Source organism: Xyrauchen texanus, chromosome 50 (genome assembly GCF_025860055.1).
Source record: "Xyrauchen texanus isolate HMW12.3.18 chromosome 50, RBS_HiC_50CHRs, whole genome shotgun sequence".
Lineage (NCBI taxonomy): Eukaryota > Metazoa > Chordata > Actinopteri > Cypriniformes > Catostomidae > Xyrauchen > Xyrauchen texanus.
In genome coordinates this window covers 12611495-12634044 of record NC_068325.1, presented here as the reverse complement: position 1 = coordinate 12634044, position 22550 = coordinate 12611495, and the positions used below count along the sequence as shown (strand labels likewise).

Below are 22550 nucleotides of genomic sequence, written 5' to 3'. Positions count from 1 at the left end.
GCCTTAAGCCCTTGATCTTTTTAGAAAATTCATACACATTTCACTGCACAAATAAAATATGTTTCAATGACTTTGTATGCCTAGTAGTCCGTCTGTCTGTGCTGAAATGCAGTGGGCGCTGGCATTAGTACGCTTGCATGTTTATTCAGTTCACCACTGAAACGACAGTCGGCTGAGTATTAAAGCCCTTGCATTTACAGCCAGCTGTTGAACACTACCTGTTGTCACTCGGCAGGTTTTATCAAACTGTCATCGTTTCAAAGGACTGAAGAGGTAATACTCATTCACAATTAATCATGTACAATCCACTGTTACGCGGAATTGAAATATGACGTCGAATTTCTATGCTTAATTATTGTTTACAATGTGACCTTGTATGTTTACAGTTTGAACTTTGACATTATTTGAGGAAATTTAGTGTTGTTAAATCTGTGTATATTTGATTATTATGACGTAGGTTCAGCGCAGAACTATAAATCGGCCTTATCTTTACTCACCTAGTGTTGGGCAAATCAGTTGTTCCAACCTGATCTCAGCAAACTATAGCTTGCTATTTAGCTATAGCTAGCTAACACATTCATGAAGCCATACTGTAGTTCAATCAGAGATTAGTTGTCACAGTTAATTGAGACAAGCTTCAGTTAATTAGCCATTTTGCACATATGCTTGTAGCCTTGAGTATGCTACATGTAGGCTGACATCTTAAACAGCATTAAATCATATTTTCAGATGTAAAGACAAGCAGAAAATAACTACATTTTTCTGAAAAAGGAACTCTGCCAGTCAGAAAGAGTTTGGGGGCTCAAGTAGTATGACCCATGACACACCCGTAAATGAGAAGTAGATTGATTTATGTGTAACCGGTCCTGCTCGACCCGCTTTGAGTGGGATTCAAACCAGCATCTCCAGCATGGGAGGAGGGCACACTAACGAGGAGGATAAAGGCTCCAGCCCCTAGCGTTATTCGCTAGTGCACCTCTTGAGGTTAGGGGAGTGAGGTTTACACAATGCACAGCTACCTACCATCTGGCTATCGTTACATATGCAGACCAGGCTACTTTTTTGTTTTTTATATGTTAGCAAGTGAATAATCATCCATACACTGTATACACATTTAGAGTTGGTCATTTACCTCCATGCAACGTAAACAAATATAAAAGATTTCTTTCTTCCCTTTTAATCTGACTGACCAACATTTGTGGGATTTGGAGGCCTACCACTATTGCGGAAGCCCTAGGCAATTACCTACTCTGCCTTTAGCTAGCGCCAGCCCTGGGTATTCCCACCTCTAACCTCGTCTGGAACGCAGCATTATTTGTCAAGTCTGGATAAGATGTTTGCAGCAAATAAATAAAAGGAACCATTTTCATTTAAATACATTTATTTATTGTAAAATATCTTATACAAAAAGTGCATCTATATTTAAAAGATCACTAGAGATTATGCAATTTACCCAGATATTTATTTGGCCTTTCCATGCTCACAGTGGTGAGACAAAAGGGGCTATTAAAACCTTTTGGCAAAATGATCACTATCAATTATTGAATTTGATGTGGCATATTTTGGACCATATCCAAGGTTATAATATTAGCTACTCTTTCATATTTTGTCTTAGCACATTTTCAGTGCATTTCATGATACACTGTTGATGCTTTCACGCGATAGAACTACGTGCACCCTGTGGATGGTCTTTCTTTAAACTATCAGGTGTAACTCTCCTGTCTTGTGAGGACACTGCAGAGGGGAGCCCAACTCCTGAGGTGATCAACTTTCCAAAGCCTTTCCCTTGGGACACCGCATAAGAAGAACGACGCTGAAGTGTACCTCTCCGAAACCAGGACTGCAGATCGACAGGCTCATTCACTGAGCTGTGAATCTACATATGTACAGAGAAAATACAGTGAGCATAATTAATAATACTACAATAGGTATTATATGCTAATGGGGCCATGATGGCTTTGTGGGAGGCATCCAACCTTATGTTTGTTGGGTTTCGTTAGCACAACACCAAGGGCTCGAATGGTTGCTGAAGGGAGGACAGCAGCGCATGTAGTCACAAATATGGTGAGCCAAACCTCAGGAGTACTGTAAGCATTTGGTGATGCTCCTGCAAATTCAAGGAGACAACCAATAGTGTATCAACTTTAAGGAAATATGCTCCACTTTAGAGACAAAAGACCAAATAACTACCAAGTAGTACAAGTCTGTAACTTATTTTTAAAGCTAAACAAAGTTAACACTGCCCCCTTATGGCCCAAATAGATACATTTCCTAGATATGTTCCTAGATGCTTGTTGGTCCTGGAACAAAATTCCTATCCATCAAGGGACAGAGAAAGGGTTAGATTTAGGCTTAGGGGCTTATAAACCATTTGTATCAACCTATCATTTCTCTCTGATTTCTCTCTTAATATAATTAAGGTTAGGAAACCATTTCTTTCCAAACCATGTTTTTCCAGGACCATCAAAATATGTTGATCGAGAAACACATCTTGTGTGTAAAAAGTTGCATTGGTCCAATATTGAAAATATTAAGTGATAAGTACAGAGTTTCCTGTTTGATTAATATGGTGTCCATTTCTATGAATAATTATGAATCTGAAGAGATGACTACCCAGGAAAAAGTAGTCTTTAGGTGAGGCTGTAAACAGACGAGCGCTATGGAGAGCCAAAGTGGACAGAAAGAACACAAGTAAGCTAAAAATAACTGCTGCAATGCTGAACTTGGTCCAGTATTTTGTATGTAGAATAACCTAGAACAGACAGAGAGAACCAGAAACAAATGTGAGATTATTTTACTGAATTATGCAAAAATGCAGAGAATGACTTTCAATTTTTAAGGCAAATAATACATTCTTAAGTCAGTGTTTGCATAGGGAGTGAAAGTCAGCTAATGTAAATACTGTGGGCATCAGTCATATTCACTAAAGTATGCAATCAAATGGATTTGCAAATCAAGTAACCTCAACAGTTGTGGTGAACACTACTGATGTTTCCACAGTAACAGCGAAGGTCTGATAATCGATAGCAGAGTACTGCAATATTCCCATCGGGACGAAGAAAAGGATGATAGAGGTATAGACAGAGTAGAAGAGTGTGATCATCAAAACAAAAGGATCGAAGAGCTTCTTTTTCTGTCCAATTCGGTAGATCTCTGGCCAGCTGAGACAGCTCTTGGCGCTCATATCCTATCACAGTACGGAAATAAACAAATAGAACAGCAGATGCACCAATCAGCTGTAAGATTTGTCGTTGCCTGCTAAAATTCCAAACATGATTGGTCAAAGAACACAGTTTTAGGCTTACCTGTTCAAAAAAGCCCATACACTGTATAGGCAGGGATGTATACATAGTTGTGTAGAGGCTAATGAACCAACTCTCATACATAGGCTGGAAAAGAGGGTAGAATTGCACTACGGTAAACTCCTAATGTGATTTATGATTAGAGAAACAATGCTAAGCATATTAATATCACTGGCATACACTATATACATTTGTACAGACATTAGATTTTTTTTTAATTCAGGAATTAGGGCTGTCAATCGATACCTTATTTTAATTGAATTAATTACATGGTGTGCATTTTAAATAATCCAGTTGCAATTTTTCTATATCAACATTTGCTGAGAAAGGCCTCCAAATAAAGATAATTCAATATATATACATAATTCAAATCATTAGACATACACACACACACACACACACACACACACACACACACACACACACACACTGCCTTATTGTAGGACTCAAGATTTGCTAATTTTTTTTTTTTCTGTGAATGTACCGAGTTTTGTCTTTGTTCACATCAACAATCAGAATGGGGGAAGAAATTTATCTCAGTGATTTTGACCATGGCATGATTGTTGGTGCCAGGTGGGCTGGTTTGTGTATTTTTGTAACTGCCGATTTCCTGGGATTTTCACACACAACAGTCTCTAGAGTTTACTGCCAAAAACTAAAAACATCCAGTGAGCGGCAGTTCTGCGGATGGAAATGCCTTGTTGATGAGAGGTAAACGGACAATGGCCAGACTAGTTTGAACTTACAGTAAGGCTACAGTAACTCAGGTAACCACTCTGTACAATTGTAGTGAGCAGAATAGCATCTCAGAATGCACAACACATTGAACATTGAGGCGTATGGGCTACAACAGCAGAAGACCACGTCTGAAATGTAATAGAATCATAGTGTTCCTAATAAAGTGCTCAGTGAGTATACAGTGCAGTATGTTAAATTTATAGAAAGCACTGATAATACAATACAAAATGTTGCTTTAGAAGTCAATCTACAGTATAGTTTATTACCATACATTTGGAAATGAGCCTTCAGTCTGTCCTTTTCTGACGGGACATGTTCTTGCTGTGGTCTGCGCAATTTGTAATTGTTTGGTTCATGCACAAATGCATCAGGCGGATGCTTGGAGCATTCAGCGTCATAAACAGTGCACTTTTGGAACACTCTGTCAAGTTAAAAATGTGTTGAAACTATGCAAGCGTGTCTCAAGATCCCTGCATTGTGTTAAGTTGTCCTGTGTGACCAGCTCTACTGTGGTTGCACATCTTGCAAGGTTTGTTGAGACACACCGACTGCCCCCTACTGATGTGGCTAATAAAACACAAAGCTGCATGTAATTTAATCTTGAATTACTCCGATGGTAGGAAAATCAGTACTTAAAGACTTTGGGTATGGGTCAGGGAGCAAGTCTAATTTAACAGGTTATTTTTTTAAATGACAATTATAAAGTTAACATGTTAAATCAACAGCCCTGTCAAGAATATAATGTCACCCTGTAAAAAAAAAAAAAAGTAAGCCATTGAGATTGAAGTTGTTTTAAATTGTGTAAATACTGGGAAAAAAACCCTAAAAGCTTACTAAATTAAATAATCATGTTCACAATCCTAACAGTTACACATGTTTGCCCAACAACCTCTGTTTGCATAAGACTGTGTGAATTATGGCTTAAAGCCTACTAATTTGTCACACATTGAAAACTATTTTCTTGATACATTTGATGTTATGGAGTGATTTATTATATTTTAAACATATCTAAATACTACTGTAATAACAGGATGGGTGTAAAATGGATCAAATGACCTATTTGCTGTACCTGAGCACTGAAGCCATTGTAGAAGCTGTACCAGATGTGCACCAGAGCAAAAGCTGTGGTTTTGTAGAGGAAATACCGAAGAAGTATGCAGATGCGGTAGTACGACCAGTGCCCATGCACCAGCAGCAGCCTACGAAGAAAACTGAACTGCGCCAGAGCAAAATCTGCATTCTGTACCGCTTGACTGCCCTCCACGCCGCACAGACCCACGCCAATATGTGCCGCTGTAATAGAATGAGAGAACTGGTGAGAAAGCTAAAAGTACAAATTGACAAGAAAATCTATTATAATTAGTATGTGGTCAATTACCACAAGTGATACAGACAAATTCAACTCTTCCCTAATTTTGTATAAATTTGCACTTACAATGGAAATCTATTGGGCATTTTAAACCTTCCATAAGGCTTATATTTTTGTTAAAGTGCTTGTTTTAATTCTTCTATAAACAATTGGGTGATATTTGAACTGTAAAGTTCAAAATCCTCCTTTCAGTTGTGGGACTACTGTTCAAGGCAGAAGAACATCTAGTTATGCATTATTGACATAAACAGTATTTAACGTATAATTTAATTCTTTCTTGTCTTAATTAGTGTATTAAACGTTACCATGATTAGCAGGTTTCAATGGCCACGGCAGGAGTTGAAAGATTAGATTAGAGAACTTTCCACTGAAAAAGGTTGTGTGAGAAATAGGCCTCGGATGGAACAATGTGACCTTGATTCTTCCTTGTCTGCTTTGTATGTTTTCGGCACTGTCTTGAGCAAAAAATTTACTTGATAAGAATGTACTTCTGCAAGCGAGAGGAAACAACCCCATATATGGAGGATTGAGAAAGTTTGAGGTGGAGGGGTATAACCAGCCTTGTGTGATAAGAACCATATAAACCCCTTGCTTGCTTTTAATAAATCGAAGAACTGCTTGTAACATTCTGTGTCCATGTATTTCTTCCCACAAGTGAATTTGTCTCCTGATCGAAGAGTGAATAAAGAGAATAAAGAATCTGAATCATATTTTACAAACAGTCCGATAAGTGATTTTATCACAAGTGAAACATGCGTCTAAAATTTTGGAAAAGTGTGCATTTAAATTTTATTTCGGTACAATGTCTACCCCATAGACGTGTAGTGTAAGTGTATTAATACATATGCTATTTTTGTTTGGTTTTTCAAACTTGGGGATGATTTTCTGTGGTAACTGATAGCAAGCTTAACTTGTATTGAACCCAGAATATTCCTTTCATTAATAAACTTAAAAATGCATAATGTGACCAAAGAATTACAGGATAGTATATGATTAATCAGTGTTTAAACATCATTCTGTATGAATTTCTCACTCTTGATCATGTTCACATCATTTGCTCCATCTCCTATCGCCATGGTAATGGAAGTTGAATACGTCCGGACCATCTCAACCACTTCTGCCTTTTGTGCTGGCGTCACACGGCAACACAGTACAGATTGGCATTGACTGGACAGAGCGACAAACCTCGCCCCCCATTCTGGCATTGTGGTCAGATCTGCCTGTGAAGTACAAAGTGAATGCGTTTTAATTTAAAGTTAACTCCATCTATTGGGTGAACAGTAGTGGGCAGATCTTTACAAGCCATTTTTAACCACCCAGGTCATTAAATTCCTAACCCACAGTCATAAAAGTGATCATATTCCAATTGGTTTGAAGTAAAATTAAACACTTCGATCATTGTTTTTCCCTTTGTGATTTAATAATTTATGCCTCAGGGCAGGGTTACAGATTAATGATTGATTTTATCTCGAAAGAAGATTTTTATATCACACAACTAAGGCTTCGCAATTAATCGAAATAAGATCAAACTCGCGATAGGACCTTGTGACATTATTAAACCAAAAACTCACCAGTTCAGGACCAGTGATGACTAGTGCGAATTTGTTCTTCACTGCTCTCCTGTCTGTGCTCCAAACCTCAGGCTCTTTAGAATTGACATAAACATCTGGAGTGGGAGACTCGAGAAGCTGCCTGGAAAGTCAATAAATACTGTCATACTATGTCATACTACATGCATTGTTATAAGCATGTCTGTGTGTATTTTCTGACCTAAGCTCCTCCCCTTGAATAAGGGTAGTGTCTTGATCCATCAGTCTGCACGCATAACCTACATTCACAGCCGTTTCTTAAGACAAGGAAAAAACATGTCATTCGCTGCTGTAAATTATTCAGTACAACTCTGTGCCCAGTTTCATGCTGAATCACGTCACCTGTCTTGTCTCCGGTCAGCACCCACACCTTCACTCCCGCCCTCCGCAGGGTGGCGATGGTCTCAGGTACTCCTTCCTGGAGACGGTCCTCAATGGCGGTCACACCCAGCAGCTACACAACCATGCCATATCAGAACAATCGATGCTAGATGCTAATATGATCATTTGTCTCAAGACAACTTTAGGCAGATTGTATTTTATAAAAACTCCTTGTGCAGTACCGTTAAGTCGGTTTCCATTTGATCATATATTTCTTCCAGCACAGTTTCCTGATTACCCGTCGCAGTGCTCGCCTGATTGAGGGCGCGACTCCAATTGGTCCACAGGTCTTCAGGAACCGAGCGCACCGCTACACACAGAGTCCTAAGACAGCTCTGAGCGAACACCTTGCAAACAAGAGTGCATAGAAACTCATACAAAGACATGAAACACAAGTTGTAAATAAGCACTAAATGTACAATTGTGTTGTCCTCTTTAAGTCACAGCACCTCTAGAGCGCACTCTGTGCTGTCTTGATGTGGACAGTTCTTCTGCAGCCTCTCCAGAATGACAATATCTGCACCTTTACTGTACAGTTTCAACCCACCTCCAGTCTCCCGCACTATACACATGTAAAAGCCAAGGTTGCTCAAGGTTAACTTTACTGTACTTTGCTGTTGTTTTTCTGACTCTTGAGGGCCAGTTGATGAAACTCACCCAACACTGACATGCGTCTCCTCTTGCTGGTGAAGTCCAGGAGAGCAAGGAGCTGATAGTTGCGTGTGATGCCCAACTCACTGATGGTGAGGGTGTCTCGTGTGCGGGACAGGAATACCCACCCCAGCTCCCGTGCTGCACACACAAGAGCTTCCTCATCCGGTGAAGAAGCCTGATACCGAGGCAAACCTGTATTTATACAATAGAGTGTACTAAATTAATAATTAAACTTGGCTCTGTATGAGACATTAAGTCACCCTGCTGAAGTGGCTTTCTGGTGCAACTTCTCTAGTAAACAAGCTGCGTGGATGTATCCAATCACTGTGTATAGGTAATCCAGCTGAATGGACCCTTTTCACTGATTGCGAATATGTATTTCCACCTATATTTGGCAAAATAAATCCAGCAAATTTATGTAGCAGATTTTTGATGAATGTGAATGTGTATATATTAGAGCTGTCAAAATGAACGCGGTAACGCATGCGATTAATTAAAAAACTAAAAGCAAATACTTTGTAGCCTCTGTAATGTGCAATTTAATATACACAGAAGCAGGTCAAGTTTGACAAGGGCCAAATTGTTATGGCCAGATGACTGGATCAGAGCATCTCTGAAACAGCCAGGCTTGTGGGGTACTCCCTGTCAGCAGTGGAGAGTATCTACTATTAGTGGTCCGAGGAGGGACAAACCACAAACTGGTGACAGAGTGTTGGGCACCCAAGGCTCATCGATGCGCGAGGGCAAAAAAGGCAATCCCGTCTGGTCTGATCTGACAGAAGGTCTACTGTGGCACAAGTGGACCTTGGAGCAGTGGAAGAAGGTCACCTGGTTCGATGAGTTCCATTTTCTTTCACATCATGTGGACGGCAGTGTACGTGTGCCATTTACCTGAGAACGTGATGGCACCAGGATGCACTGTGGAAAAACGACACTGTGGTGGAGGGAGTGTGATGCTCTGGTCAATCAATGTACTGCTGGGAAACCCTGTGTCCGGCCATTCATGTGGATGACAGTTTGACACGTGATACCTACCTAAACTTCGTTGCTGACCAGGGATGCTTGAGCACTTCAAGACGGGATGATGAGTCGAAAGATTTTCCCCCCACTACAGTTTACTTCTGCTTTACCAACCCCAAAATAAAGCTGAATATTGGCAATGATCTACACAATTTTAGTCTGATAAAAATCACTTACAGGGTTCGCCAGATTATATTAGATTTATCTTTTGACAGATAAGGTTAGTAAGTTTAGTAATTTTATCACACTAAAATCATTTTAGCACATGTAATGTTTACATCTTGAGGCTATACATTTGAAACAATGTATTTTAACATGTATGGTCTGACCCCATTTACTTCTATATTGTAATTGCCTTACTGTAACAGTGGTTTTTGGTTTTCTTTTTTAATAAACAAAAGACGAGTTAAAAAATATTTTTGTGGCAATCAACATTATTCCACAAATGCTGTTGATTTAGCTTAATTTAGATTAAACTTGGAAAATTTCTTCAAGTTTAAGTTAGCAAGTGGCCCTCAGGACTTACCTGGTGGTTAAAGGTTGTATATTATGGATAAATCTGCCTATAAACATTTTCCTAAAAATAATCAGGTGCATCCCAAACCGCACACTTCTGCACTATTCTATGTCATTTTGTAGCGTTAGTACTTTGGTAACACTGAAAATGTAACAAAAAGTAGTATACTATGAGTATCCGGATTAAGTATTTCTTCAACCGTCAAAATGGTGTGTGTAATGTTGGACACTTCATGCAATCAGCATTCGAAGCTTGCCGTACGTAGCGTTGACAAAACAAATGTACGTAAATAACGTAGAATGTAGAAACTAGCAAAATGTCAGTCAAGACAGTACCTTACAAATGTACGTTGAATGCTTTAACATCACCCTATGCTGTGTGAATACGTATGTTGTTGACTGAGGTTGACTAACAAGCTAAAGCTAGCGGTAAGGCAATGCATGCGTTTGAAACGTCACTTCAGTCAGCTGTTAAACGGCTATTGCTTCTGTGTAGTTAAGTGGTTCATTTAGTATTAAACTACACTTTGAAAATTCATGCACAGTGTATATTGTATAGTGTATCATTTGGGACACAGCCATAGTTCTGCTGTCCTCTGATTCTTTGGATTTTGCTTATACAGCAATGCATCTGCTGCTTCCATGCTTGGCTCTGTAATTACTGTTGCAATAAATGTTGAGAATGGAGAAACATATTGCATCTCTACTAACCATCCTTCCACTCGCTCATAACAGTGTGGCAGAGGGCCAGAGCGGTGAAGAACTCTTGGCACTCAGGGTTACTCCGTCTACGAAGTTTTTCCACCAACCGCTGGTCAGAAAATTTCAGTCCACCACAGGAAAACCGGTTCCAGCTCAAGTCTAGTGGCTTGAAGAAAACAAAAAAGTGAAATGTGTCCATTTTTGAGGGGTACCATAGATTAAAATGGGTATATATGCTTCATTGTGGTATGGTTTAAATTCTTACCTTAAAGTCCTTTGACATGTCACCTGAACAAAACAGACCGCTATTATTACAGACATTATAAAATACAAATATGAGTTTCACATATTCTACAGAACAGTATCAGAGATCAGAACAGACCGTATACATGTCCGGCAATGTAGCACTGACGAAAGAGCAGGCGGTTTTGAGTGAGTGTGCCAGTTTTGTCGCTGAGTAGGTGGCCCACCTGACCCAGTTCCTCATTTAGGGTGGTGGTACGTGCTTGAGCAGGGCTATCATTGCCCTCCCAGTACATTTCTACATCCCAGCCAATCAGGAGGCAATGCACCATGTGGATCACCTCAAATCTGGTACGGGACAGAAACCAACAGTGAGCGAAATATAAGGCAAAACAGCCAATAAAATGATCCAAATCAGGTGAAAGCTGGTGTTACGTTATATAGAGTGACATGGGCACAGCAGGGCTAAGCAAAATGACATAGCCCCAGAAGGTGAGGAAGCCCAGGTAGGCAGCAGAGGAGCCACGCTGCAAGGCAGAGAGAACATCGAATTGAGGGGTAACCTTGTACTCAAACAGCCCAGCACCAACAGCCAGGAGAAGAGCCGTTGACAGCATCAAGAGTAGAATCTGAACATGAGAAATAATGAGTCAGGAATCATTTCAAAAGGCAGAAACTTATTCATAAGGACAATTGTGATAAAAGGAATAGTTTACCCAAAAATATATATTTTTTTCTCATAATTTACTCATGCCATTCCAAATAGTGTTGGGTCCGAGTCCACCTCAGTCAAGTCCAAGTCAAGTCTGAGTCTTTAAACAATCATTAAACAATCGAGTTCGAGTTGAGTCCGAGTTCAAGTCAAGACCGAATCCATGACGAGTCCGAATGAATCTGCTCATGAATCTTAATTAAAATTGTAACGTAAACTCAACATCAATATTTTAAGCTTATTTTAAACTTCACAACTAAGAAAACAGTTTGTTGATATGAATGTAACAAAAACACCTCTGTTGCCTTTCATTTATATATACATTTTATAATTAGTATCCAGCTGAACAAGCTTCAAAGTGGTTTCAGAATGAAAGCATATGCTTTAGGTGTATGAAGACAAAACTGTCCTTCAACAAAATTATTTTCTAGTTAATGTGTGGGAAACCGCACAATGCAGGACAGTTCTGCATGCTGCTCGTGTACCTAAATCACAGATGCATCAATGTGCATCTCGCAGCAGCTGCCTCAGAAGATAAAAAGAATAAAAATAACAATATTATTGTGCGTCATATTATTTTTCTCCGCTTCGCGTCGTGACCGCATTACCACCCCGGGTGTGCATTATTTTTCTAATAATTCAACGGCCCGTCGTCAATTATTCCTTACTTAACTGGCAGCCGTGTTGGTCTGCAGTCAGTCTGAAATCTTTACATACCAACCAAAGAAAAATTCATTCAGCTCTTCTTTAACCACAAAAACATTTAACAGAACTGTCCTTCAAAATTGGCAGAGATGTAGGCAAAAAAGCATGCATAAGTAACCCGGAGGTTTACAATAATAATAAAAAAAAAGTCATAACCAACTAAATTAATCTCTTAACATGAAGTTTAGCTTTATACACAAATGCTGTCATCGAATAATACATTTATTTTATAGTCTAATTCAGTTATAAACAAAAAAATGTCACTGCCCAAAATATCCTGATATTTTATTGTGCATGGTTGAATGTTGTGAATGATGGACAAATGTTGTAAAAGAACGTATTTTTAGCAGTTCATCAATGCTTTGAAATTAGTCAATCAATAATAAATAGGTAGAGGCATTATGCCTAAAAAAAGATGTAATATCCAATATTAATACTATTTTTATTTCGTTATGCTGTTTAGTAAACTGTGAGAGACATGATGTGGGTGACTTAACTCAATGAAATTCTTGATTTTATGTTAACCATGATTAACCTGCAATGCAAGCACCTGCTTGGCTGTACAAACGCCACACTCTATTTTACCAGTTGTCAGGTCCCGTGTTGTGTGATCTGCCTTGTTTAGTTTCTATTACATTGGATACATACCCGTCTTTATGCTTTCGTCGTGCCAGCCACCTCAGTAGTCGATGTCACACAGTAGTCTCTGTAGTAACATTCAACCGTATTGGTTGACTGATGAGTATGCACGTGTGTATGCTCAAACAGTGAAACAAATATGGCTACATCTGCATGCAGACAAAGATGCGTTCATTAATTTCTGTTTTATTTATTTTTCATTGCATCACAAATGTCATGGACTTGGCTGGACTCCCGAGAAATCCCGAGTCCCAATGGCTCGAGTCAAGTCAGAGTAAAAATGCATCTGAATATGTGACAAGTCCAACTACATTAAAATTGGACTCGTGACTCAGACTCCAGTCAGTCCAAACTCGAGTACCCCACTCTAGTTCCAAACCTGTATCACTTTCTTCCTTATGTGAAACACCAAAAGGAAAATGTTTTAATTAGTCCCGTCAGTCCAAATTTTTAAATCACGATTAATCGCATACTTTTTTTTCTGGTAGTTAAACGTGATTAAATCACAGTTTTGAAAGTGCTGAAATTTGACACCAAATATATATACACACACTTCTTTTCCTGTCAAAATGCATTTATATCCATCTTTTTTTTTTTTAACAATATAAAGCTTTATTAACATTTTCCAAACACAGCCTTCCACAGTATAAAGATAGAAATGCACTAAAATTGCACCAATTCAAGAAACATTAAACATTTCCCAAAGTCTTCGACTAATTGAAAAAACTAGTCGCCCCCTAGAGTCTAAAACACTCATCCTCCACAATATTATTCTGCCAGCAAACGGTGGCTATCCGCTTTGTTCCAGCAACCATAAAGCCGTGTTCATGATTCGCATCAGAGCATCAACACCAGCGTCAAGTGCCACTTTGAACTGCACATGAAAAGTTCGTGCAGACAAAAACGCCTTGTAAAAGTTTTTTAAAAATGTATTTTAAAAAAAAGTGTCCATGTGACTTGTCTGTCATATTCAAAGTCTTCTGAAGACATTCGATAGGTGAGAAACAAGCTTAAACACAAATAATTACATTTTGTGTTGTTTCTCACAATTTGTAGATTTCCTTCAGAAGACTTGGAATGTGATGCAAAAATTATGATAGAATTTTCATTTTTGCTTGAACTATTCCTTGAATAACATAGAAGTGAGTTTTTTTTATGGTTTGGGCTGCTACTTCTTACTTTCAATATCTTTAACTGCTAATAAGGTGGTTATATTATGAGATTCATTCGATTTTTGTTTCTTGCTCTCACTTACCACCAACATCGTTTTGTTGAGTAGTTTTTCCACCTGAGTTTTCTTCAGTATCAGACGGCCACAGTTTTGCAGGATTTTACTGTCAGAGCCTGAGAAAGATTTGTTTTTTTAATATAGTTAACCAAAACCCAGTTCATCAGTTGTTGCCATTTCAATTAACATCCCTTTAAAGCAATAATTCACCCAAAAACAGAAATTTGATCATCATTATCTTAGATTCACATTTTAGAATAATAGTGAAGTCATCACAACTATGGAATATTACAAATGGAAATATGGGAATTATCCAAATAAAAAATAAAAAAAAGTGTTATATTTTAATATCTTCAAAGTATTTTGGATCCCTTTGCCTAGATTTTGCAGACATGTACTCTCGACATTTTCTCAAGCAACTTCTTGAGGAATCACCCTGGGATACTTTTTAAACAGTATTGAAGGAGTTCCCATCTATGTTGGGCACTTATTGGCTGCTTTTCTTAATTATTCGGTCCAAGTCATCCATTTTAATAACTTTTCTTCTTAATAAAATTTTAGCTTTGTAATTAAAAATATTAATATGTTGGCACAATTCTATTTTTGTCTTCAAAACATTCAATTAATTTCAAACATACGCCTTCAGATCAAAAGGTTTTTAAGATCATGAAACATTTCAGGCAAGTGACCCCAAACTTTTGAACGGTAGTGTAGATGTGCCATATTTTCATTTTTGTGTGAACTTGCTTTAACTATTGCTTTAACACTTCAAGCTCTAACAATAGGTCTGCAAATGATTGGTAGCAGCTAAGCTATAAATTTGATATACCGGTGTATAAAGTCAGCCCATAGGCTGCTTCTGTGTTTCGCAGAACAGTTCCTCTGAGCAGCAAGTGGTCTATTTCCAGCAGGTGGCGCTCTCCTTTCCAGTGCAATTCACCTGTGAAGGAGTGCAGATTACCATTTGGCTCCTCACACCACACAACACCTTGAAGAAAGTTGAAGACAGAAAGAATGAGGATTAGGGTAGATATCAATGTAAGGTTATCCAAAATTATGATTTTATACATGTAGGGTTTAATTAAGGACAGATCATATTTGCATGCAATTTATAGAAATAATCCTAGTGGCTGTCATAATATGGAATGCACTGATATTAGATTAGAGTTCATATACTGCACTTCCACACGAACCATCAAAAGCAGTGAGGCTTTTCTCAGTTTGATCTCCATTCAACTCTGTATGAGTGACATCCAAAGCTTGACGGAACTTCAAGTTGGTTTCTCTGCAAATGGCAGATCAGTGAAACCATTAGGAATGATCTTTAGACATCAGTCTTTCCATCCACAATGTAGTACATTTAAATGATATGGTTTTTTCCTTGTCATAAGAGATGACATGTTTGCATGGCAGTTTTTAGAACTACTTTGCTTAACACATTGTAGGGAATCACATGCCAAAACTAATAACCAAATGGTCAAGTTATTATTGTTTAGCTGAATATAGTTCTGGTATCTGGCCAGATGGTGATGCTCTTACCCATCAATGTCTGCAGTTTCTACATAGCAAAGGCTGTGTGGCTCAGTGCTGCACAGAAGGAGCAGGTCTGCCTGAGAGAATCAACATTAGAACATTAAAGAATCAATGCTTGAATACATGCACAGAGACACACTTTTTGTTCCTTAATAATGGGGACATATCGTAGACTTTTAAAGAGTTTTGTGGCTTTGAGTCCATGTCTTCTAGCTTTGATGTCATCTTTATGAAAGTGAACTTACAAACTGGGTTTCTGCAGATTTTATGAAGCTAAATTTAAGACTTTAAGCAATGTTTTAAGACCAGCTAAAGAAAATGTATGGAATCAATGCGTGTGTGTTTTTATTTAGAACCGCCCTGAAGAAGCTATTTGAAGTACATCCTCACATACAGTATATTCCACACAACAAAATAGTAACTGATTTTACACACATGATCCTGTTTAGAAGTTTACATTCCCTTGGTTTCTAATATAGTGTGTTGCGTTCTCGATGATCAATGATGGTTTGTGTAATAACTGTTCCTGAATCCCTGCTTAATCCTGAGCAGTAAAGATGTCCACTTTTCTTAAGAAAAAACCCAACTAGAAACTTTTCCATGAGGACATCCACAAAAAGCTTTGTTGGATTTAATGACATTCCATCAAACCACTTTCCAACAAATATTTCCCAAAGTAGGTTAGATACAGATACACCAACTTGATCACACAGGAAAGAAATCGACATGTTGCTTCTGAACAGGGCCATAGCAAGGAATTCTGGGCCCCCTGACTCTATATTGCTCTGGGCCGCTTTCATATTAAAAATACAGATTACAATTTGTTGTGGGGCCCCCTGGACCTGTGGGCCCCTAGAATAGTTATCACCTTTCACCCCATTAGCTACGGCCCTACTTCTGAAAGTTTATGTATCCTGAAATCAACCCAATTCGGCCGAATTACTGACAAGCAGCATCCACCATTTTTTGCTCAATTCAACTGCATTTCCTTTAAGCGCTACTGATAGCGTGTTGCACGAGCAAATTCTGAAACACAGGTTGTGGTCCCATGGGAACCAGGAAGTAATAGGGTTCACAAATAATATTGAGCACCATTCTGATGTTGCATTTTCAATATAAAATTGTTATTTGTTTTTATCTCCACTGACTGTTAGGTTTAGGGTTGGGGTAACTAAAAATACAACTCGCTTTTGGTGCCACCCTGTGGACAATTCACCCAGAAACTGGAGCTCCCATATGTTCAAAAACACATCCAGTTTCAAATTTCTGCAAGCACAGACCAATTTTAGCAGCAAAACTTGTCAAATTCACAATGTGATTAGTCTGGATTCACACAATCTCAAAGATACGCACTCACAGGTATGACCTGGTCCTTATGAACCCGCAGAATGTCACCAACGCACACGTCTTTCCACTTAACGGTTTTGAAACTGCAAATGAGACCAAAATTGAGAAACATTTGATTCAGTATCTGTAAATGTAAATTCAGATGATCACATATTTGTTTTATGTTCTATAGGTTTGGGTCCAACTATCCCCAGCATTACTCACCTATCGGGAGTGAGAATGTCACAGGGCCGCTTGTTAATTTGTGCATCACTTCGCCGCCGCCCCTGTGAGACATGGGAACAGTGGGAGAATGACAGAGAGTTGCAGAGTGAGATAAAAATAAATAAAGCAAATCATAGCTTGTCTCACAAGCTATGATTTGCTTTATTTATTTTATTATTTGCTTTATTTTATTATTTGCTTTATTTATTTTATTATTTGCAAATATTATTTATTTGCTTTTCTTTATTTTTAAAAATTAAAATTCTGTCATTCTGTCACTTTCTATCTTCTATGAAACATAAAGTCACCTTCCACTTTTTGTATATTTTTTCCATACAATAAAAGTAAATGGTGAATGAAGCAGTCATTTTGCCCATCATCTCTGTCATGCGGCAACACGAGGTTGAGTGAATGATGACAGAATCATTTTTTATATAAAGAAATAATAATAAAGAAAAGTGAAAGTAAGTTTATGTATTGATAAAAGATTTTGTAACAGGTAAAAGATCCACTATTCTCTTATTCCACTCACCACATCAGTTGTCAAATCTTTAAACCCACGCACAAGCAGAACGAATAGAAGTGGGAGCATTGTGCTGTACCATGGGATGGTCGCAATTACAGGAACACACTGCATATTAAAGAAACACACACACACACACGCGCAGCACACACACACACGCGCACACACACACACCTAAGTGAAACATTGTCTAACCACTAAGCAATACACAGATGATTCATAAAGACAGACTTAGTTTTAGTTTACCAAAAGAATGTGGTTATGTGCCGTGCTATGGTGGTTATATGGATAGAATGTTTTGACTGAAACTTTCCTTTTTATTTCTAATAAATGCCTAATGATGGTTCTTGTATTTCAAATAAATGCCTAATGATGGTTTCCATATCCTCTCATCCTAGAATATTTAATTATTAAAATCCTCAATTTTGATTTAATATATAATATTAAATAAATATATAGAATAGAACAGACATTTTTTGCAGAAAGTTAGTTGTTTATTGCATGGAATAAAATCTTTGTAAAATATCTTGCAGGCCTATACATACGTTTAATGTAGACATAAAAATGTAAGATTAAAATGGGGGGTAACTTTACAATAAGATGTATTCATTAACATTAAAGTATCATATTTTTTTTACAGCATTTCATAATCTTGGTTAATGTTGATTTATAGTACATTTATGTATTTGGCTTTTTCTCCAAAGCAAATTACAGAGCCCTTATTACAGGGACAATCCCCTTGGAGTAACCTGGAGTTAAGTGCCTTGCTCAAGGACAAAATGGTGGTGGCTGTGGGGATCGAACCAGCGACCTTCTGATTACCAGATATGTGCTTTAGACCACTACACCATCACCACCCCAGTCAATAGTAATACTATTGATTATTGTTTGTTCAACTAATAAAAAAAACTTTTAATATTTTATAATATATATATATATATATATATATATATATATATATATATTATCATTAACCAAGATTAATAATGGAAAGTATTGTTTATTGTTAACTATTCTGTTAATTAATGTGAATGAATAAAACATTGTACAATGTTACCATAATTAGGCAGATTATATCGTGTAAATTGAGGATTGTTTCAGAACTGTGTTGTTATTTCATCAAATCAATGTCTGATTGAAAAATGCTTCATAATAAAGATCCTTTATAATATTGAATGAATAAACAAGAACTTCAAACATTTGAAAAATAAATATATTTCTTGTGTTATTTTTATGATGCCTCATCATTTATCTAATTCATTGGAACAAAACATGTTTGCAAATGGTTAGCCATGACAACTGGGAAATATACATTACAAAACATGGTGTGTCACAATGTTTAAAAATCATTCATGCAAATGCCACGTCCTTTCCAAACAGCAGGTGTTTTTGACCCAATGTTTGCAAAAGAGCAAATGCTTCCATCACTCATCATGAATCAAAGCAGCCCCCATGAACTCGGTGTTCAGAGGAGAGGAAAAAAAGTGCTAATCAAATACTCCTCATAGGCTTGGTATTTTGATAGGCCTTAGCTGTGTAAAACTTTCTATCACTAGAGAGGGAGATAAAACCCACAAACCTGCAAGATCACAATAAGCAGGAAGAAAAGGTTCGCAGCTCGCTGGAACTGTTCATACAGGTTCAGGGGCAGAAAGGTCAGGGGGGTGTATTTGTAGCTCCGCACCATGTTGTCCTGGTAACAGAAGCCATTAGGAAAAAGCTGAGCAATGAATAAGACTGAGGATTAACGGACACCACTGGAACATCAACATTAAAGGGAATGTTCACCAAAAAATTCATATTAATTGTATGAGGGTAGGCAAATTAAAGAATTTTTCCCTTTAAAATATGTGGTTGGAGGCAACTTAAAGGTGCACCCTTGTATCAGATGTTGTTCAGTGCTTCCATAACTACTTTTCCCTAGTCAATATGATCAAAAAGGTTTCTCACGTACAGCATAACGGCCCCAGCGGATACATAGGAATGACTTGCAGCGCAAGGACTCATGAAAACAACGCCCATTGGCCCGCACCTCCCAACTGACTCCTGGGAATTTAAAGAAAGAGAGATGATCTAACCTCTAATGCCATGCAAAATGTTTAACCTTTTGACCTGGACATACATCAGCTTATATAGGGCTTCAAAGAATTTGTGCTCCACCCATTTTCCTAATCGTGAGTTTGTCATATCTGGTTTAATGCTCTTTAAGGTCCATCAGTCCTTTTAAATTCTAACCAAATTGAGCACTCGTCTAAAGGATATGTATTATATACAGTGTGGTTCTAAAGTCAGAGACCACATTGAAAATCTGGGATTCAAAATCGAATTTAAATCTAGAAATAAACTACAATTTAGAAGTTCTCATTTGAAATCAACAGAAACCGATAAACAATATACAACATAAATATGTAAAATAAAGTTGAAAAAAGTACATTTATGACATTGACAATGTTAACTCTTTGATTCTGTGATTTCTTTTGTTCTATTAAAACACACAAGGTGCATTTTGGAACATTCTTAAATTATGCTAGATAACATCATCATCAGGTTTCGCACAAACTTCTGGAGTACATGCCACTACACCACCACCACCACCACTCCTATTTGTAGTATTTGTACACAGCCCTGGCTCTGTAGATGGGACAAAAACAAAGTGGTTCAGAGTGATCCACACAACACTACTCCAGCCAGTCAGCAACAGGGGGAAGTTCTTGCACGTGCACAGGATGGGGTTGGGGGCAGAGCGAGGGGGAAATTAATTAGAAGAGTGATGGCAAAACTGGCTGATGCAAACTTTCTAAACTCCAAGGAGGACAAATGGCTGAAAAACAGACTAAGAGAAAAAGGTCAGACAAATATAAAAGATTCTAAAAAAGAAGGATTATGATGAGTCGAGGGCGGAGCTTCCAAAGGAGCACTGAAGGGAGGGGTGTGTTTGTTTTGGCAGTTGAGTTCAAATATCAGCAGTGTTTCTCAGGATTCCATTCGATGCACCATTTGAGGTCAATGTATCATAACTTAACATGGTGGACAATCAAACCAAGTGACACAGGAAAAACCTCTACTCTACACATTTACCACAAAAGAATACATCCAATTCAGATCATGTAAAACTAAAACAGCATTGACAAAAGTGCTAAATCGTTTGGATTTCTAAATGCACAGAATAAGATGCAGCTCTGGAGACATTAGGAAATTACACTAGAGCAAGGAATGACATTATTTAAAATATGACTATTAGGCCCACAGCAGTGTGTAACCTTACAAATAGCCATTTTACAACCTTAATAAAATTGTAATTGGTACTGGGGACTTATGGGTACTTATTATCGTAAATACGCGTTTCCTACTCGGATGTTGCACATGAATGACCCCACAAGTCGTAATCACGACTGAGAAAGTCTGAGATAGTTTTGATACCCAAGTTTCCCAGATGGGAGGAGATGGTGGAGAATTCGGTGTCTGTCATAAATGACCGGTTTTATGAATTTTTCTAAATACAGCCAATTGTTAGCACTTGCTGTTTCGGTCATATTCATTTATGTATATCAGCAACCATTTGATGCATAATGTACATTTTTACACTAAGAAAATAGCATGTATTTGTCCAAAATACCATTATCATCAGCAAGCTGCCGGAGTAATATGTTTCACAGTGTCAATATATGAGAAATATGCACGTATTAAACTGGTGTCCTCCATTTTTCCTGCTCTTTCAGACAAATCACCAAATTGTAGAAATGACCCATAGATATAAAAAGGGGTCTCTATCAGTACTACCAACCTCTTTCAGTTTTATTACCAGCCATGGTGGAATAATGCCCAGTGACAGATTGTTCTGAAAAAGAAGGATAAAACCAACATAAACAAGTCAGTTGGCAATGAAGTCTTACAATCATTTGCATGAAATCTGTCATTCATTACATTGTTACAGAGTTACCATGATCAACTTACAGACAGTTAGAGTCTTCACAACACAAGCAGTCAGTACCTCAAGAATGTGCTGCGAAATAGTCCACCAAAGAGATAATTGACACTCCACCAAATAAAATAAAAAATGTAAAATGAATATGATCCAAATATTATTACTATATAAAACTCATTATATTGGCAAATAGATTTAGAAAGATTTTCCAGGTGTTACAGAACCATTTAACAGACCAACAAATTACAGCACTTCTTGTTTCTGAAACAACTATGAACACATTACCGAAATGTGAAAATTAATGTGTTTTCAAAAATACCAGCAGCCTCTTTTTATTTTGGATTAATTCATTTTGATTTTAAAGAAGTTATAGAGCATTTTGGAGCATGTTACAGGAGTTTCAAACAAGCAAAACCATGCCAAAAAGCTAAAGGATTCAGCCACCGAACAATATCCAAATGAACAGGCCACCGGCCTCATTTCAGTCTTTGGGAATTGTACATTCCATTCAGAAATGAGACAAGATAACACAATGTAATTCTTAGCACCATGCCTGATTAATAATGAAGTGTTAAACTGTGAACACTGGGGAATTTCACCCACAAAACACCTCACCTGCTCACTGCTTTTTATTGCTTGATAGAAGATCCCAGCGGGGGACACTTTCTGCACTGTTCTCCCCAGTGTCTCATTCAGGTAAATCACAGTTTGCACTATTCGTGTCACCAGGTGCTCTTAACTTCCAAGAAAACCCTGAGACTCAGTTAGGTTGGCGCATATGCTGGATCATCTCTCCTCTGTACTTCTGTTTATCCCTCTTTCTTGTGTTTATGAATAAACTCCTCTGAATCCTCATTTTCTCCTGCTCAATCTCCTCCCTTTCTCTCCCTCTCTCTCTCCTCCCTCTCGATTGCACGGCTGGGGAATTTGTGCAAATGTGTTCCACCAGGTAAATGGAGGGGGTGTAACTTGATATGTAGCAACGGGTAGGAAAATAGGACAAGAGAGAAAGCTGAAAATGTGGAATAATACTAACAAGGACAAACAGGATAAACCGAGCAAAAAGAGTTAGATTTAGTTTGATTATAAAAAACAGAAAAATCACAATTGTAAAATCATCGCCAAAACAACAAACAGTTTAACAACAAAGCCCTATTCTGTCTCATTAAACCCAATGGAATTGGACTGATGTAATTGCAAATGTGGAAACAGGACTTTTT

The 22550-nt window shown here is 37.9% G+C and overlaps 1 protein-coding gene across 4 annotated transcripts; it reads right to left on the bottom strand.

The window, feature by feature from the left end:
• Positions 1–1423: 1423 nt before the first annotated feature.
• Positions 1424–22142, bottom strand: atp8b3 (ATPase phospholipid transporting 8B3). Of its 4 annotated transcripts, none has more exons than XM_052124112.1 (29): positions 21946–22142; positions 21360–21441; positions 21190–21243; positions 19360–19451; positions 18985–19098; positions 17415–17513; positions 16883–16944; positions 16689–16761; positions 15338–15408; positions 14992–15083; positions 14628–14786; positions 13826–13914; positions 10950–11143; positions 10654–10862; positions 10537–10559; positions 10281–10437; positions 8037–8225; positions 7829–7941; positions 7562–7726; positions 7341–7452; positions 7180–7255; positions 6981–7101; positions 6443–6629; positions 5110–5333; positions 3306–3389; positions 2963–3187; positions 2614–2752; positions 1977–2107; positions 1424–1876 (listed from the first exon to the last, which is right to left on the bottom strand). In XM_052124112.1, exons 3-29 carry the CDS (start codon positions 21212–21214, stop codon positions 1655–1657), a joined length of 3447 nt encoding a protein of 1148 aa, XP_051980072.1. In that variant the 5' UTR covers positions 21215–21243; positions 21360–21441; positions 21946–22142; the 3' UTR covers positions 1424–1654. The 4 variants fall into 4 exon arrangements, with proteins under 4 accessions (XP_051980072.1, XP_051980071.1, XP_051980070.1 ...); XM_052124111.1 differs by having other exon boundaries at positions 21360–21408; XM_052124110.1 differs by lacking the exon at positions 21360–21441.
• Between the last annotated feature and the right edge of the window lie 408 nt (positions 22143–22550).